This window comes from Herpailurus yagouaroundi, unplaced genomic scaffold, assembly GCF_014898765.1.
Source record: "Herpailurus yagouaroundi ecotype Mexico unplaced genomic scaffold, PumYag 181, whole genome shotgun sequence".
NCBI classification, from domain to species: domain Eukaryota; kingdom Metazoa; phylum Chordata; class Mammalia; order Carnivora; family Felidae; genus Herpailurus; species Herpailurus yagouaroundi.
In genome coordinates, this window is record NW_024412412.1 from 2,493,964 (window position 1) to 2,512,334 (window position 18,371).

The window sequence follows — 18,371 nt, forward strand, 5'->3', positions numbered from 1 at the left end:
GGTGGGTGCTCGGCAGACCTTCTGCGTGAAGACCTTTACACTGTGGAAAAACTCTTATTTTATTTCAGTTTTTTGAACGTTCACTTATCTATGTTCCGGGAGGGAGAGGGGGGATGGGGAGGGCCAGAGAGAGAGGGAGACAGAATTCGAAGCAGGCTCTGCCTACTCTCCACAGTGCAGCCCATGAACTACCACTGGAGGCACTTTCTCCATCTTGGCCAGGTTGCCCCAGAGTGGATGGGAAGTGACAGAACTCTAAGTTGTCCGCTATTTTAAGCATTTGGACGTGTCTAAGGAGCCTCCTGCAGAGAACTCGATTCATTCACTCAGAGGGGTGGAAAGGGCAGAGTAGACCCGACCTTGCTCTTGTTAGCTCAAGGTGCCTCAGGGTATCGTGGTCAAAGGAAAAAGGACACCTCAGTTTTAGAAGCACATCAATTTCATGCAGACAAGTATGTTCGTGTCCGTAAGGAATGGGCAGTGGGTTCATACAACCAGCTACAAGCTACCCTTCCCGGGCTCACTGCACAGGAAGGTGGTTTGATTGCTTCTCCTCCTACAGGGGAAGGATCACTATCTACTATCGACAGACTAAAGCCTATTTTCTCATAGATTCAATTCACTTAAATTCAAGAGTTTTATGAGTGAATAAATGGAGAAGCGGATTAAACATATCTTTAAAAAAGAAAAAAGATGCCTGGGGCACCTGGGTGGCTCAGTCGGTTCAGCGTCCGACTTCGGCTCAGGTCATGATCTCACAGTTTGTGGGTTCAAGCCCTGTGTTGGGCTCTCCGCTGATGGCTCAGAGCATAGAGCCTGCTTTAGATTCTGTGTCTCCCTCTCTCTCTGGCCCTCCCCTGCTCGCACTCTGTCTCTGTCTCTCGCTCTCTCTCAAAAATAAACATAAAACATTTTTAAAATACAAAAATAAAGGTGCTTAGTACATATAGCAAAAGGGAAAAGAAAAAGAGTGCAACTTCGAAAAAAAAGAAGACATTTTTACTTCCTATGCCTAAGGTACTTAAAGTTACCTTTAAGCTTTTTGGCATTACACTATTCTATTATTTTTTTTTTTAATTTTTTTTTTCAACGTTTATTTATTTTTGGGACAGAGAGAGACAGAACATGAACGGGGGAGGGGCAGAGAGAGAGGGAGACACAGAATTGGAAACAGGCTCCAGGCTCTGAGCCATCAGCCCAGAGCCTGACGCGGGGCTCGAACTCCCGGACCGCGAGATCGTGACCTGGCTGAAGTCGGACGCCTAACCAACTGCGCCACCCAGGCGCCCCCTACACTATTCTATTATAATGTTAGAATGAACAAGAGAGAGAGAGAGGAGAATACTTAACTTCTCCAAATGTTAACTTACAAAAGCCAAAAATAGAAGAGAATCGCTAAAATTCTTAATGGCCCCAATTTTATAAACATTATGAAAATCTAGACACCAATAAGCCCATATCAATATTATAAGAGTAAGGGAATCCTTTGTTGGGCTCTAGGAACAGAACTATTACACCTATCACTCTCAAGCAATAGGGCATCAAGTGTTTAAATTATAGGTGTTTAATGGGACAGCCAGTGGGGTCACGTAGTCATATTTGTGACATCCACCAGATTTTCCAGTATCTAATGAACTGATAAATATCTTCAGGCTTCCATGAGTTTTTCAGTTTTTGGCTTAGAAATAGGGTACATGAACTCAATTTTATTCAACACGACTCTCCACCTTCCATTTTCCAAGTTCTGTAGAAGTCATGTAACTTCCAGACAGCGACATCCACTAGTAACATTTTTAACCTTTCTACAGCCATAAAGAAACGACGAGGTTTAAGAATAGGGGCACAACCAGGCATCGTTGAGAATGACAAGACAAGCCTGCATGATTTATGCAGCTTCTTATGAGTTTTTAATTACGAGCTTAACTTCTAAGTCTCAAGTCGGACCTAGGAATTTTGACGTGACATTCGAATCAGAATTGTGTCATTTTGCCAATTTATACATTTTACAAAATGACAAACACCGATAATCTAATTAAGTACCATCCACCCCTGTCAGAGATGATGACCTTCAAGAAACTGGGGCACCTCAAATTCACGCTCTCATTCTTTTGATTTATTTTTGTAGCTCTCAGTTATAGCCAACTCCCTGCCTACAATAAAAAAAATATATTGTTTAAGAATTGCTTGCTTATTTATTTATTTTCAGCATGGATACTTAAACAGAGTCAGACGTCATGTAAATAAAACATGTGCTCGGCTCAGCCAACCAGATGTGTGGCCTAGATGAGGCTTCGCGAAATCAAATGTTTAAAGGCCGCACAGACAACACCAATGTTCAAAGCTCACAGGGGATAAGGGAAATTTTTGAAATCAATGGTTTTCTACTCTGAAAGGGGCCATCACTATGACACTTCAGGGGACTGTCCCTACGTGTGAACACTGACCAAATGTTTACAGATTCTGACACTGTGAGATAAAAAAGGAAAGTGGATCTATGGGTATCTCACAAACTATATGAAATCTAATCTAAATATTGACAATTAAAAATTGAGGTATTTTGTTAGCCAACTGCAGCAACTTTATGAGCTACTGTCTAGATAATTCCTATTTAGACTTTGTGTATGTGTGTGTTTATTTTAGAGCATTCTTTTTGGATTTCAGTAATTGATAGCTTTAGAATTATGTGGACGTGGCCTTAATAACCCTATCTGGAAAATATCAAGAGAGATAAAACAAGAAATATTTTTCGAACTGTGGAGGTTAGAGTTAAGTAAGATAAAATACAGTTCCAGAACTTCCATATAAATCATGGGGATTTGTACTTGAGTTTTGCAGGCCAAGAAGGAGAGAGAAATTAAATTTTGAATACAGTATTAAGAATACTCCAAGTGGGGAAGACTTTTCAAAAGTTCTCGGGATCAAGTGAGATAAATCACTTAATTGGCAGCTCATGGTTTGAGATGTGTAATTATGTATATTTTTCTTATTGACTCATACATTAAAGTCATGCCAATTGAACGATGGAGGTCACCATGTAATAGCCAAGTCTAAAATGACAATCATGGGGTACCTGGGTGGCTCAGTCTGTTAAGTGGCTGACTCTCGATTTCAGCTCTGATTCTCTCTCTCCCTCTCTCTCTCTCTGCCCCTCTTCTACACGTTTGCACTCCCTCCCTCTTGCTCCCTCCCCCTTGACCAAAATAGGTAAATAAACTCAAAAAAAAAGTAAATAAGGGATGCCTGGGGGCTCAGTCAGTTAAGTGTCTGATTTCGGCTCAGGTCATGATCTCACAATTAGTGGGTTCCAGCCCCGCGTCAGGCTCTGTGCTGACAGCTCAGAGCCTGGAGCCTGCTTTGGATTCTGTGTCTCCCTCTCTCTGCCCCTCCCTGCTTACGCTCTCTCTCTCTCAAAAATAAATAAACATTAAGAATTTTTAAAAAATAAATAAAATGATGATCATGAATGAAATGTTCATACTTTAATAAAATGTACTTCAACAGACTTAGGTAAAGGGTGTACACCAGATATACAAAAATATGAAAGAGAAGCACTGAATTCATGGCAACTACGATTCAAGTTTCAAGTTCAGCGTACAAACAGGTGAAGAGGACAGGACGCAACAGAGAGAGGTGTGTTGAGGTGAAAGCCACATCTCCCTTAGACACCTGCAAAGCCTTCCAGCAGGAAGGTGAGGGAACCCCCAACACACGCACACGCACACGCGCCAGGAGATGCCTTGCTTCCAAGACCTTGCCCTCCCCTGCCACTTACAGAAGAGTCAGGAACACCCGCGTTTGCCTGTGGCTGGACAAGACACGAATCCTCCAGATTCTCATCTCGTCTCATCATGTCTCCCAGATGGTGAGCTTCACCGCCTGTTCCCACCAAAGAGCCAGAACAAAACACTGGTCTCTGCTCCTACCAGCTCGTACTGGGCGCCCGAGCCCCAGCCAGTAGACGGCGCTCCGCGGGCAGCCTGCTGTCCGGGTAGGACGTTTCCTGACTCACCACCCACCACGGTCTCTCCTGCTCACCCGCTTCCCAGACCCAGGCCCCCGTAGCCTTGCCGCTCCTCCCAGTAGAGGAAAACCCCTCTTCCCACCCCTCCAGACCCGCGCTGATCTTACGGTCAGAGCGCTGCTCTTTCTGCTGCAGGAGACCTTTTCTCCCGGGGCACTAAATAATCCTTTCGGCTAGAGGGCCGCTTTACCAAGGCTGAAGTCGTTCTGCACTTCATTCTAGATACGGGGGCTGTTGATGCCTTAGCGTCAGAAGTGGGAAGGACGAACGTGGTAGGACTTTGAAGGGTCTGACAGTTTTCTGGGACAAAGAGGAGGGCGGTGAGGACAAGATGCGTGGCGGCATCTGGTGGGACTGCGCGATGTTGCCCAACTGGGAGCTGGGGCAAGAGTCATGACGCATGGGGTCACGTCCCCAGGAAAGCGGGCACAGGGGCACGAGTATGCCAGTTCTGCAGCTGGAGCGGGTAGCTCAAATGCGCACCGTGTCCTCAGAGGGATGGGAAAGGCTGGAAGAGGAACCTACCCGGAGAGGAAACCGTGTGCTCGGTTCTGCACACAGGGCTCACGGGCCAGCCCGACGCCCAGGGGATGCGTGGCAGTGGGACAGGCACCCGGCCCCGGGACTCGCGGAACTGGAATCGGGGACAGGAGCAGCCAGGCCGTCCAGCACTCACACCACACGGGCTTCGAATGCGGGAGCGTTGAGGACACTGGGGGAAAGGGGGTGATGAGCGGCTGTGGATCGGCCAGCCCCGCACGCGCAGCTGTCCGGCAGAAGACAACGACCGAGGCCCAGAGATGTAAGAAGCAGTAGGGGGGTGGGGGGGGGGCAGCGGAATCGCCAAGAGACTGTGTGGGCCCTCAGGGAGGGGGCAGGGCCCTGGGCCAGAGGCAGGAACACCACCGAACGCTACCACAGAACACGGGCCACGGCGCGGGGCGGGGGGGGGGGGGGGGTATAGCAGCACGGAAGGCCGGGTGGTGCAGACAGTGCTTCAATGTCTCCTAGAAAGTGGCGGCCGAAGGAAGACGGGACTCGAAGGGACACTGACAATTACACATAAATGGAAGCACCGGGTGGCTGGGTCGGTCAAGCTCCTGACTCTTGGCCTCTGCCCAGGTCCCAATCTCACAGTTCATGAGCCTGAGCCCCAAGTGGGCCTCCGAGCTGACAGCTCGGGATTCTCCCTCTCCCTCTCTCAGCCCCTCCCCTTTTCTCTCTCAAGAAATAAATAAACTTAAAAATACATGTCTAAAGAGACGTGGTGTGTGTGCGTGTGTGTGTGCAAGCGACGCTTTCCTGAGGGGGATGGGGTACAGCGAGAAGCAATGAAGGACACCGCCTGCATCAAGAACATTCTGGCCACGTCTCCTGCCGCATTCCTCCCGGTCCCAGCCTTTATTTCCCTCCTACTGGGGTTTTGTATCTTAAGAAACCCCAGATTTGGAAATCTAAGTGTAGATTTATATTTAAGTAACAACTTGAGTATCAATGTCTGAAACTTCAACATAAAATGCGTCATCTTTGAGTAAAACAGTAAAAGCCTTAGTCTCAAAGGCAGTCGATGAAATTAAAGAAAGCGAGTGATTTAGTTAAGATTTTTAAAAACGAAAAGCCCTTGTGTTGACATCTCCAGTTTTGTAGGATTTAACGATAACCGAGAACCGCCAGCTAAATCGTCTGGTACGAAATGAAAACTCTGAACTTTTTTTCTTGTCAAAAATGGTCGGATGAGGCTTGATTCAAACTTGTCTTCAAGTCTCGCGTTCAGAGAGTTTAAAAACGAAGTTGGTTCCCTGGATTTTCTTCCTGGCGTAACTGGAAGTGACTCGACTGATACCTTCAGCCATTATTTTCGAGCTCTGACAACAGCTGGTGCAGGAGACACGCCTCCAGCCCCGCTGCCGCTGTGACCGGATTCGCCGGCACGTCCGGAGGGGACGCGACGCCCCGGCGGCCAGAGGACCGTGACAGATGGGGAGGTGTGCGTGACTCGGGGCCAGCTGCTCAGGAGTGTGATGTGGGTCGCAGCAGGGGATGACTGGTGGGGAGACGTGAGGACAGTGCGGTGGCCCCCATCCCCGTTGAGGCCTCTGCCCGCGTCTACGCCGTGTGAGCAGCCCCGGGTCCGTTACCAGTCGGGGAACCAGTGGTTCCAGCTCTGCACCTCTGTAACCCGTCGGGGAGGATGCTATTTCCATTCAGTTTAAGTGAAAGAGATAAATCTGGGTTTTTGTTGATTCCTTACCTTGGTAAGTGAGTTTAAACCCTTGCCGGTTCTGGGAATGGTCGCTGTAAAAGTGGATGAGCGTTTCATGTGTCGTACTGAGCAGGGAGGAGGGGGGTTCTGTGCCACTGAACTGCCCGATCATGGGGCTGCCGTGGTGGGGTCCGTTCTGAATTTCAAGGTAGTCGTGGTTAGCTTCGGTAGAAAAATTCAGAAATTGAATATGTGCACCTGTGAAAAAATAGGCAAAATTAGTGAGAGTTAACATCAAAGTGCATAAGGGCAACATGTGTCAAAAGTGATTAAAATGGCATCAGTGTCCCCACGCACGATCCTCTGGGAGGCAGAACAAGGCAGTCACAGTGGCAGAGCACACATTTTGGGCGACAACACAAGTTGGTTCAATGTCACCTGTGCCACCTACTGGCTGTATGACCTTTGTTCACGTAATTAATGTCTCTCAGTCCGCATCTTTGTCAAATACAATTACTAGCATTACATCACAGAAATATACAGGCATAATGCTTGGAGTATGACTGGTACTCACAAGGACGGCAATGATTTCGTCTGGCAATGAATTGTATGTATGTTGGATCGTCCAGAAGCTAATTTGCAACTTTATCAAGAAAGATGCTGAAATGGGTCTAAAAAAAGTGCAACAGCCTTTCAAAGTGGCTTTCAAATGGATGGTCACACCATGACACAAGAGATTGGCTAGTTTAGCAGGTGATTATTTCAGTTGCATTATGCACACAAAGCCAATGACTGATTTTTGCAAAAAACCCAATCTAAAACCCCACCGTGACTTCCACACTTCAATCTCATACCCTGCAACGGTTCACACACCAAAAGATTGTCCAAGTGACCACTGTCACTGGGATCCTATTGGTCTATGTACCAGATAAGAGGTCAATGATAATTTAGAAGAAAATAAAAATCAGAATGATTTAGACTGATTTGCTATGACTTTGTGCCATTTTTGAAAATCTAGTTGACTCCGATGCTGACACATTTTAAGCCACTTAAATAGTTTCTATAGAACTCCAAAGGCATCTGTGTTCACATAAATCCATGTAATTAATTTAGGTGTATAAAGCCTACACTGAGAATTCCAATAGCCATTACAGATTATTCTCCCAACACATCAGAAAAGCTTTACTTTGTGTTATGGCTCATCTGCTCTTGATAGAGAAGAGCTTTATTGTTGCTTGTCATCTCCTATAGTGACCCATGTTTTCTAGGTTTGGAAAAGTAAAGATAATACTTTCATGAGTGGCCTCACGTAGTGTTAAGTGCAGAGAAAATTTCAAGCAAACATATCTACTCGGGTATTGATGGGAAATACAGTTATTGAAAGCAGAATTCAGTGAAAAAAAGCATGAGAGAAGTTCAAGCCAAGTAGGAGAGAGAGATATAGGCACTCAGTAATATAGTCTTCCAAGAAACACAGTGTCATCTACCACGGAGGAAACCGTGAGGAGGCACAGAACGTCACAGCCCCCTCTGTTTGGACGGAAGTGTGAGGCCAATTATCAAGCTGAAGCTGCACGTTACCAAGCGACATTTTTCTCACAGTTACCCAGCAAAGTCCTTACTGGTATCATCATAACGTGACTCAGAGATGTTAGGTGTTATGTCCAGTGCAGCACAGGACAAGCAGAGTTAGATTTACACCCACGTCTCATGGGCAAAGAGCTCGCTTTCCTGGTTTAGAAAACGTGCTGTACAAGAACGAACAATCTCAGAAAGCTGGAGATACTCCAGTTCTCATTGGGCAAGATTGGATTAAATTTGTTCAACCTTGACTGCCAGGGGAAGGAAGGAAAGAATAGAATGTGGGAAACTTCAGGAGTGCCCAGCTGGCTTCATCAGGAGAGGTGACTCTCGGATCCGAGTCATGAGTTCAAGCCCCACATTGGGTGTAGAGATTACTAGAAAAAAAAAAAAAAACTTAAAAAAAATATAGGATACTTCAGAAAGGGGCTGAGGAAGCAAAAGGCAGGAGAAAAATCCTGTCTAAGGGGAAAGAGCTTTAACCCGTCAACCAAGTCTTAGGACCATTTTAGAACAAGTAATGAAATCCAGGTGTCAGACTCTGAATCTATAAACTAGCAGCACACGAGCCACCAGGGAAGGATGATCCCAGTCTGTCTTTGGCTTGGCTATCCCTAGGTCATGTCCATACGGGAGTACAGAGCAACGCCGTCAATGTAAAGCATTTTTGTAAATAGTTCAAAATGTCAAATATTTCTCTTTGTTGAAGAACCATCAATGAAGTGTTAATTTTTTTTCTAAATGTTAGCAAATATGCTGGTTGAAAGAAATTTAGCAGCAGGAAAAGAAAAGAGGGATCGAGAGAGATGGAAAGAGAGAGAAGGATGGACAGAAGGAGAGAAGGAAGGAAGAAAAGAGAGATGGAGAGAGGGAAGGACAAGGGGCTCCCTTAGTCCCTTAATTCCCAACTATTCCCTCAACATTATTGTGGCAGCTGAGCTCCTGGCCACTTAGCGAGGTACACATCAGTACTGGATTTAGTCCCTCACCCAGTGTTGAGTTAGAAACACAGCCTTCTTTTGCATCATGGCCCGTGGATCTGACCAAAAAGGGTTTTGATACTAATAATGAAACTGTTCTAACGGAGCCTTTTTCTGAGTGCACACGTGCCAAAGTCGGGGCCACTGAGCGCTGTGGTCTGCAAAGGCTTATGAACACCCAACACGTTGGTCACCATGAAGATGAACGCAAACAACTGCGGAATCGCTGACATTTTATTTATGTCCCAAGGTATGTACAACATGGGAAAGTAGGGCAAGACGAGACACTTGCAGAACGCACTCGCGATCTGGGTATCAAATCAAACAGCAGGGAAACGGCTTAAAATACGCTCGTTTCAGATGTTCATATGCAGACTTCAGATGCATTTATCCAGAGATACGTTTTGAAATTCATAGAATGACACAGTCAAGGAAGAAATGAAAGCCAGCAAGCAGATCAAGGGGGATCAAAAGTTAAAGATGGCCAATATCTCCAAGTGAAGGCAACAGTAGAGGTGGCCTTTTACGGACTTGGAATTAAACTTGAAATGGAACAGAATTATGGCAGTTATGGTCTTATGAAAAAATTAGCATTTTAATCAGGATAAAGTATCCAGCCACATATCAAACCTCTTAACGCACATCAGGAGATGGAACAGAACAGAGCCCAGTTCTAATCTGGTTTAAAATGGAATTACTTAGCTATCTAATTTTCAGTGACTTGTGTCCAGTTTGACATCATAAAGCCAAAATGAAGGGATTGGAATAAGCATAGCCCAGCTATCCTTTCATTATCTCATGAAATGCTGACAAAAATGTGTTATTACAACAAGAAAAATCAATCTGAATGTCCATTTGGTGGAATTAACAGAGAACCTTATTGTTGTGCTCTGAGTATCGTTCACACTGAAAATTAAGTGTCAGGAAAAGTCACCTGCACAAAGAACGTTTGACTTTGGATTTGACTAAACTTTAAAAAGTAATGTGACCCTGACTCCTGAGTGAAACCTCCATTTTTTTTTTTTTTTTGGATGATAGACCTTGTGAATATTAAGTGCTCTATTTACTATCTCCTGTGCATAATAAATGCAAGGCAAGAGTGACTCTTCTGAAGTATCCTTTATAGCCTGCCTACATACGCCTCTAGATGGTCAAAGACATGGTCAATTTGGACAGCGTGGCCTGCAAAGTTGGTGCAGTGGTTTTTAAACAGAAAAGGCAGAGACAAAGGAAAAAAAAAAATCACGGTTGTATTTTTGTTGACTGTGCCTTTAGAAAATTTCAAGAAAGTAGAGACAGAAATTCTGTGTCGATGGGGCTTGTGCCAAAGCAACCCAAAATATCAACCGAAATCCGTGACAAGGAAAGAAAACAGGGTAAAAATCATTAGGGCATTTGGTTTTGTAACTAAGAGCGGCTAACGGCCAAATAATGCCCTGCTCCATATCGGGCATCTGCATTAATCAGAGCAGCCCCATGAGATGATGTTTTATTATGTTTATTTTAAAGATAAGGAAATGAGGTTCAAGAACACTGTTGGTAACTTGGGCACATTCACAACCCCAGTGACTGATGGAACTAAGCTTTCTAGTCAACCCAACTCGGAGCCCCCAGATGTGAGCACTCGCCATACTTCCTGCCCACCCACCCCTCCGCGCAAAGTCCCTCCAGCACTTGGAGAGAAGAGCTGTGTTCTCTCCCTGAGACTGGATGCAGGAGACTGTTGTCACCGGGACAAATAACAGCAACGTGAGACAAAGGTGGTTTTCACATGTTGCCGAAGCAACTAATCATTTTGCCTGTTTAATTAAACTATCGATTGATCCACAGGCATTGGAAAGAAATGACAGAATCAAAAGAATTATTTGACTAAGCTGGCAGCTGCTTAACTAATGGATCGGATAATCCCTCTCAGCTGGTCCTGGGCAATCCAGTGGTAGGGAATGATTCAAAGCACCCCAGTAAAATCCTCCCTGAACGAAATTCATCAAGAAAGGCAACAATACCACGTGTTGCCTCCGTGGACTATCCCTGTGGCTGCAGGAACTGGGTTCATCTGTGTTTACCGGCAGCACAGCCACGAATGCCCCAAGCAACCCACCACCAGAACTGAAAATCGAGACCACAGGAATGTACACGCAGATATTTGAGATCGCGTTTAAAGAAATGAGAGAACTAACTTTAAAAGTATGGAAATAGAACTTATTTTAAAGAAAACTCTGTAATAACCGTAGCAATTCCCTTTTTTTTTTTTTTTTTTTGTAATTCATGTTAAAGTTTTGGTTTATCATACGGTTTCATAAGAAATAATATTCTATCTCTACTCCACGGTGTCAAAACCTCTGGATTTCTACACTTTTGGGTAAAGCAATTTATACTGAAAATAAAATGTATAAGAATCTTATGAAAAAAAACATTTGTGCATTTCTCACCTTATTTCAGTTACAAGTGGTCTTCCCTAAATTGAAGAAATGCTTCCCAAAACCTGTGACTCCCTCATCCGAAATACCCGAAGTGCTAGATAAAAACCCTGCTGAGTACTCTTCCTGGTGTGGCCAGCGGAGCTGAGACAGGGCACCAAGGGGCAAGCCACAGGAAGTTCACTGTCACAACGTGACTCCCACCCGGGATTCTCACGCGGAGCAAAATTTCAGAACCCCTGGGCTTAGCAATCATTCTCCTTGGCATTTAATGTTCCAAGTTTAAGTACACATTCACAATAAATCGGACCGTATCGTTGGGTCTTATGCAAGCAAGTTTCCCACGGTGCCCTCTTCTTGATGAACTTCCCAGTGACCCTACAACCTCTATTGTTTAGACTGAGAAAGGGCTAGGAGTAGACCACCACCCCCGCCCCCGATGCACACGCAGAGGCAGTCCCTGAGGCAGGAGATCTGGGACAGGAGCAGGCGTGAGCAGTGACAGCAACACGCCCAGTGCATGTTCACTTGGAAGAGCTGGTAAGTCTACCGCACTTGATGTAAATTACCCATCACGTTGTCCTTCCAAGGAGGAAATATCTCTTACTATGATCTTCCAACTTGGTTGCCAAGATCATCTTAACAAGCAGAAGTTTTCCAGGTAAAACATCTATTGTGTCATCCATAGAAACATGTCATCCCAATCTCCCTCCTTGTCCCACTGGGAAAATAGTAGCTGTGTCCTGGGTGGTAATTACAGGAGATGTTCCAGAATGATCCTAAGATTTTGGTGTTGATAGGACACAATGTGGGAGATTAAGGGGGAGAAATGAAGGGCGCCTCGTGGTTTAGTCGGTTAAGCATCCGACTCTTGACTTTGACTTGGGTCATGATCTCATGGTTTGTGGGACTGAGCCCCGGTTCTGCTGACGGTATGGAGGCTGCTTGGGATTCTCTCTCTCCCTCTCTCTCTGACCCTCCTCCACAAGTGCACTCTCTCTCTCTCTAAAATAGATAAATCAACATTTTAAAAAAGGGAGAGATGATCATGAAGGGATAGGATAGTCATCTTTGCTATGTTCCTATCTGTTTTTTTTTTAAATAAGAAACTTCCAGAGTGTTTAACACAAAATTGCCCTTTCCTGAGTTTCAGACCCAAACTTGCTATCTCAAAATTTCCAAGCTAGTGATCTGATGTTTGCCTATGACTTGGGAGATCCTGGGAGGAATTACTGCTAAGGTAAGACTGAGGGAAAGAAAAGTTCCAGGGAAGGGTCATGCTGTAGATACAGACAGGGAATGAAACAGAAGAATCCACTCTGGAATAAACCGAGTAAAGGGAAAGAAGAAAGTGATGAATTTGAATTTGAATGGAGTCCGTGACACCTTCAGATGCCCCAGATGAAAATATGTCACACGCAGCCGAAAACGCGGATCTCAAATGCGTGCTTTTGACCACAGGAGAGGCGGTGTTTCGAGCCATGTTATTACAAGGGAGAACCGGCAGAGATAAAAGACCAGAAAGAGATAAAATTAACTTGCTTAAGAGTTTCAAAACTCTCCCATGGAGTTGAAAGCTAGGCTGTAAAGTTTTCTCAACATCAGCAAAAAGTGCGGTCATTTCGTAGGCCTCAGAAGGCATTTCTAGCCCCCTGTCGGGGGACCTACCACCACTTAGACGCCTTTCCTCTAAATTTGTAACTTCGTTTTTAGAAGGATATTTATAGATTCTAAAATGTATCTCCGGCAAACCCGGTACATCACATTTAATCTGTAATTTACAGTTGATTCTTGAACAACACGGTTTGAACTGTGTGGGTCCACTTCTGTGCAGCTTTTTTACAGTACGGGACCCTAAGTGTGTTCTCTCTTCCTTAAGATGTTCTCAATGATATTTTCCTTTTTCTAGCTCAACTTATGGTAAGAATATAGTATATACTACAAAATATAACGTACACCATACGTACTCATGTCATCGATAGGCTTCTGGTCAATGGTGACGTTACTATTAACTAAGCTTTTGTGGACTCAGGTCATAGTGGATTTGCAACTCTGCAGGGTCAGCGCCCCTGACCTCCAGGTTATTCAAGAGTCAACTGCATCCTGGGGCATAATTACATCATTCTAACAATCTAGGGCTAATGATATTATCTTGTATGTATTTAGGATTTAAGCCACAAGGTTTCTTTTCGCCTTTCCTTCAAGATACTTTCAAACCCCAAAATTATGCAGTACCAAATACTTAAAAACTTAATTTATTTTAATTATAACATCTCATAAATCTTTTTTCCCATTTTGGTCTTTCTTCAAATAAATATTTTCTTTGGGCTCATAGATCATGATCACAAAGTCAGACAACTTGACTGACTTTTCCCCCTGAATTATTATCTTTCATGCTGGTTTATGCACAAACAACATAAGGAAAAATGCCAAACAATAACCTTTTCAATCACAGAATGGTCAAATTGGGAAAATAAGTTAATGCAATATTTATACCCCTTCCGGAATAATATATTTCTAATGAGATTTGAAAGCAAAGTGGGAAATACTTGGAATAATAAAAAAAAAAAAAAAAACCAGCCGACTTCTTCGTTGGCTGCTGTTGCCTTTTCTGACCCGCCAAGCCCGGTGCTAAACTCCTCCTGGGTTGTTTTAGCGAGTCCTCACCGGAACCCTCTGCGGCTCTGTAGGTTTTTCCCATGAGACAGGCACACCTCCCATCTTGGTAGACCGTGCGACACCCGACTCAGACTGAGGGGGCCCGCGTTTCTCTGAATCTCTGCGTTTAACCAGTGTGGTCATTTGCCTGATGAGCCCGTGACCCTGAAGGGCCTGAGGACCCTGCTGGAATGGCCTGGGTCACGTGTATGTTTGATCCCACCTCCACTGCCTGACTCAAAGATTGTACGAACCCTGTCTTCAGACCCCTATGCTAGGAAAACAGGCTGGCCTTTTGAGAGTAACTGAGCTAATGCTGGTTAAGCACCTGGCAGATGTATTTCCCTATGTTCAGAGAGTTTATAGTCTAAGAAACAAAGCCAAAATAAAACCTGGAAGAAACAGCCTCTGTAACCTTTGGTGGTCTCTCCCCTTCCTTGTCCCATTCGACCTCTGCTGGCCCCTTAGGGACCTCAGCGGACGGGAAGCTCCCATGAGTTCTCCCCAGGGGGAGCGCCTTTCCACGCTCCCCTCCCTCCCTGGTGGAACACTCGGGGTCGGTCCACAGCGTGACTGTGCTCGCATGCCCGACCGATGCCCACCGGGCCCTCCTGCCCGGGGTTCCTCCTGCTCCTCTCTGCTGAGCAGGGGGACCCTTCCTTGCTCCGTGTTCTACATCACTGCTGCTGCATCCGTCCCGCACACAGCTTTTTCAGCCAAAGCTCTGAAAACCTAATAAAAAAACATGATCTAGGGCAGCGACTTCCACTTGGGCTTAAGTTCATTCATCATCCAACTAACATTTCACGTAGATGTCCTCAATCGCTATGCACGAGGACATTCAGTAAGGACCTGACCTGGTACACCTATCAGTGTGTGCTCTGGAGAAAAATCACAGGTGGGGAAAACCCAAATTAATGAACTCAACCATGAAGGAAATCATGGCGCAGACAAGGAAAGGCATGGCGGGGAATCAAAATTTCACAAAGACCGTGCGTTTCTGGAAAAGGCCATAATGAGATTTTACTGTACATAACAATTAATGTCATGAATTATTTAAGGTGGCTATCCTGAAAGTTCATAACTAAATCTTATAAAAAGCCATTTTCATAAACCGAAATCAATGCAATACATAATTACAAAAACTTACGGAACAGTAATAAAATGTGCCGCAACCTGAAAAAGCCTTACAAATTGTTCCAAAGAAACAACCACCATTATTAAATTCCAGAAATAGATTCTAAAAGGTGGTATTATGAATAAAGAGAGGGATAATTGAATTAGGGATGCTACATATACCTCGTGTGCCTACTATATCATCATCCATCTAATTTAATTTGCCTTGAAAAGAGCTGCATGGCTGAGTTGATTTTTTAATAACTTTCTGTTCTTGAAGTTATTCTGCCAAAGCTTTATTTAAATCTGTAAGCCACTTTCAATTAAAGACAGTTATGTCAACAGAATAAGGCACATTTTTTTTCCTTCAGCTGAATTCTTTCCAAGATAGAAATGGCAAAGTTGAAATTACAGGAATTAAAAAAAAACAAAAAAAAAAAAACAAAAAAAAAAACTTTCACTTACCATAGCCAACAGGTAGCTGGATTTTCCAGGTGCAATCCAGGTTGTTGGGGTACGTGCCTGGAAACCCTGGGCTCAAGATCACTCCCCCCATGCTGCTCAGTGTCCCTCCGCAGGTTGCTGCAAAGTGGACAAGGGTACTTAGTGCTGGGGGTCGTGGCTTTCTAGCAAGGGGATTTAATTCCAGCTGCTCTATGGCATCGTGCTAGGTAAGAGCAAGTCTGCAGAAGTGGATTCGCCCTCAATCACAGTACACACACAGTGCGATGCACTTCAGTTACCCTCGGGTCTGGTCCTTCCTCTCGGGCGTCAACTATTTAAGAACAGAGACGGTTTTTCCAAATGGATCTGCTTCTGGTACGTGGAGACTCAGGAAAGGCGACTAAATGTCAAGTGCCGTGCAATTTCATGCATGTTAGTCCCGATGGCTTCCAGGTTACAGGTCCCTATTCATTGAGTGGTAGCATTAGTTACTCTCTATTCATTGATACCTATGTGCTACCCAACAGGCTGAGTAAATACACTGCAGAACTTAATTCTCATACAACCCTAAAAAGTTCATGTTATTACCCATTTTACAGATAAGGAAACCAAGCCTGAAGAGATGAAAAGTTTGCCTAAGCGACGTGACCAGAATACTATGCCAGCTTTGTCTGGTTCTAGGACCGATGTTTTAACCAGCATACATTTCCTTTGGGATTTTTTTCTGTTTTGGGGTGCAGCTCACTAAACCCACTTTCTCCCCAGGAAACCTTACATCCATCGTCATGACGGGGTGTTAACGTAAGCTCCCACATCTGGCCGGACTTCTGTCACTCACATTTTATGCTACTGTAGCTGAGGCTTGGCTATAAAGAAACAACTGATTTTATAACACACTTGTCAAATAATATGCGTGTAAGCAGATGAAATTCGAATCCCTGACCGTTTGTGACCTATTAAAATGGCAACTTCTTATATCTGGAAGTCATAATGCAAACGCTGTCACTTCTTCCAGGAAGTCACATTAAAAAGCTTTATTGCTATTCTAACAGTGTTCTTATTAGGCAAAATAGTTTGTGGAAGGCCTTCTTTCAGAGAGCTCTCAGGACCTGTGCGGAATACGTTTTTTTGCTTTTTTAATCACCAATATAGAAAAATTTTATGTGTCAAGGATACAGTTGATAGGAGGAAAAATCTAAAGTCTTAAAAAATCCAGTCCAGTAAGTATGGTGATCGCCCAAGCTAGGGAATCGTGATCTGGATTTCAACATTGTATAAGTTATTAATGAAACAGGTTTTAAAAAAAATTAAGTAATGCAGTTTTGTGGGACGAATGAATAATTCCAGCAAAACCCTGAATGTGAACTTTGTTGTTTAGAGCAGAACCTGTCAAGGTGACCTCTTTGTGGGAGAACCAAGTATGTGAAAATCTAGCTGCTGGGATGCATCTGACCCATGAGTCTATCAGTTCTGGGGAAGGCATGTTGGTGGATCTGAATGGCATCCCTAAATATGCTGAGCAGTGATCTCCCTTCCCTGGGGCTCTCATCTTGCAATGAGAGTAAGTATGTATGTCCAACCACAGGGAAAACAGACATGGAAATGCTGTATCCATGACAGCAACACTGAGACAAATGTGAAGTAAAGGTGACATTTTTAAATAGACCCTTTTGATTTTGAACACAGTTTTTACGAAAAGAAGATTGGGAATTAGAAAATATAAATATCTATGTATGTCTTTTTAAAAAATTCTTTAATATTTATTTATTTATTTGTTTGTTTATTTATTTATTTTGAGAGAGAGAGAGAGAGAGACAGACTGTGAGTGGGAGAGGGGCAGGAAGAGAGGGAGAGAGAGAATCCGTAGCAGGCTCTGAGCTGTCAGCACAGAGCCCGAGGCGGGGCTCGAGCTCATGGACCGAGAGATCCTGACCTGACTGAGGCACCCAGGCGCCCCTCCATGTATGTCTTCGATTGAGGACTGGGATAGTCTCACATGAATAGCTGACCCAGCACTTGGATGGTGGACGTCATCATCAATAGTCATCATCAACAGTTTACCAAACAAACTTTGTTTATCATGGGCCAACGATCAGGGTTGTGAAGACAGAGACAAGGGGGCCTGGATATTGGGTAGATCTCCTTTCAAACATACAGTGGCAACCTGATTCCTTGAGTATTTAGTTACCATTACATGTAATCCTCAGTTTACCTAAAAATATGAAAATCATTGACTAGGCATGCTAACAGAGCTCCCAAAAGATGAGCGTCAATCTTCTTTCCTTTGTGACGTTTTCAAACTCCACCAATGGACTTGTCTTACTTTATACTTGTCCACTGTTACAATTGCTGAAGCCTCCGCCTTCTTCCCAGGGCTTACTGGTCCACTACCATTGGTAGACTGACTTCCTGCCTCCTGCCGGAGACACTCCCTCCACACCTGACCCTCTCTTACAGTTAAGCAGCCTATCCAGGGAGTTACTGGCAAATATGGTATCTCCAAAGGTCAAGGTGTTTGTCGGAATAAAGTAGCTGGGGACCTGACATCTTACTGGGTTTATTTATTTTCTTCTGTGCAGATTCCTGACTTTTTGGTAACCATATGTGGAACTTTAATCCAGGGCACAGGCCGTGCCCTGCCGGAGAGACCCCACGGTGTAGAGAATACCAGCTCAGAGGCAGGGCCCTGGCAAACGGCGTGGCCAGTCTGGGGCTTGCTGTCATGTTCAAAGTGGTTAATATTGGTTGAGCTCTGAGAGTGGTGCTTGACACTCAGTAACCTGTAGAGAAGTGTTTTGATATAAATTGTCTTCATTAGTACTTGAAATTTGCAAGAGCTAATAAATAAAATATTATCTCTCTATGGATTTCTAGTCTTAAAATCCCCCAGTTTGGATTAATCAGAAGCCATTAGCTAAAAAAAAAAAAAAAAAAAAAAAAAAAAAAAA

At 44.2% G+C, this 18,371-nt stretch overlaps 1 protein-coding gene across 1 annotated transcript in view; it reads right to left on the reverse strand.

The window, feature by feature from the left end:
* Positions 1-18,371, reverse strand: part of CSMD1 (CUB and Sushi multiple domains 1) — a 1,645,367-nt gene that overhangs the window by 170,579 nt on the left and 1,456,417 nt on the right. The window contains exons 39-40 of the mRNA XM_040490416.1: positions 15,445-15,561; positions 6,273-6,482 (exon numbers count right to left, since the gene is read on the reverse strand). Coding sequence (XP_040346350.1) covers positions 6,273-6,482; positions 15,445-15,561 — 327 coding nt within the window. The remainder of the gene's footprint in view (positions 1-6,272; positions 6,483-15,444; positions 15,562-18,371) is intronic.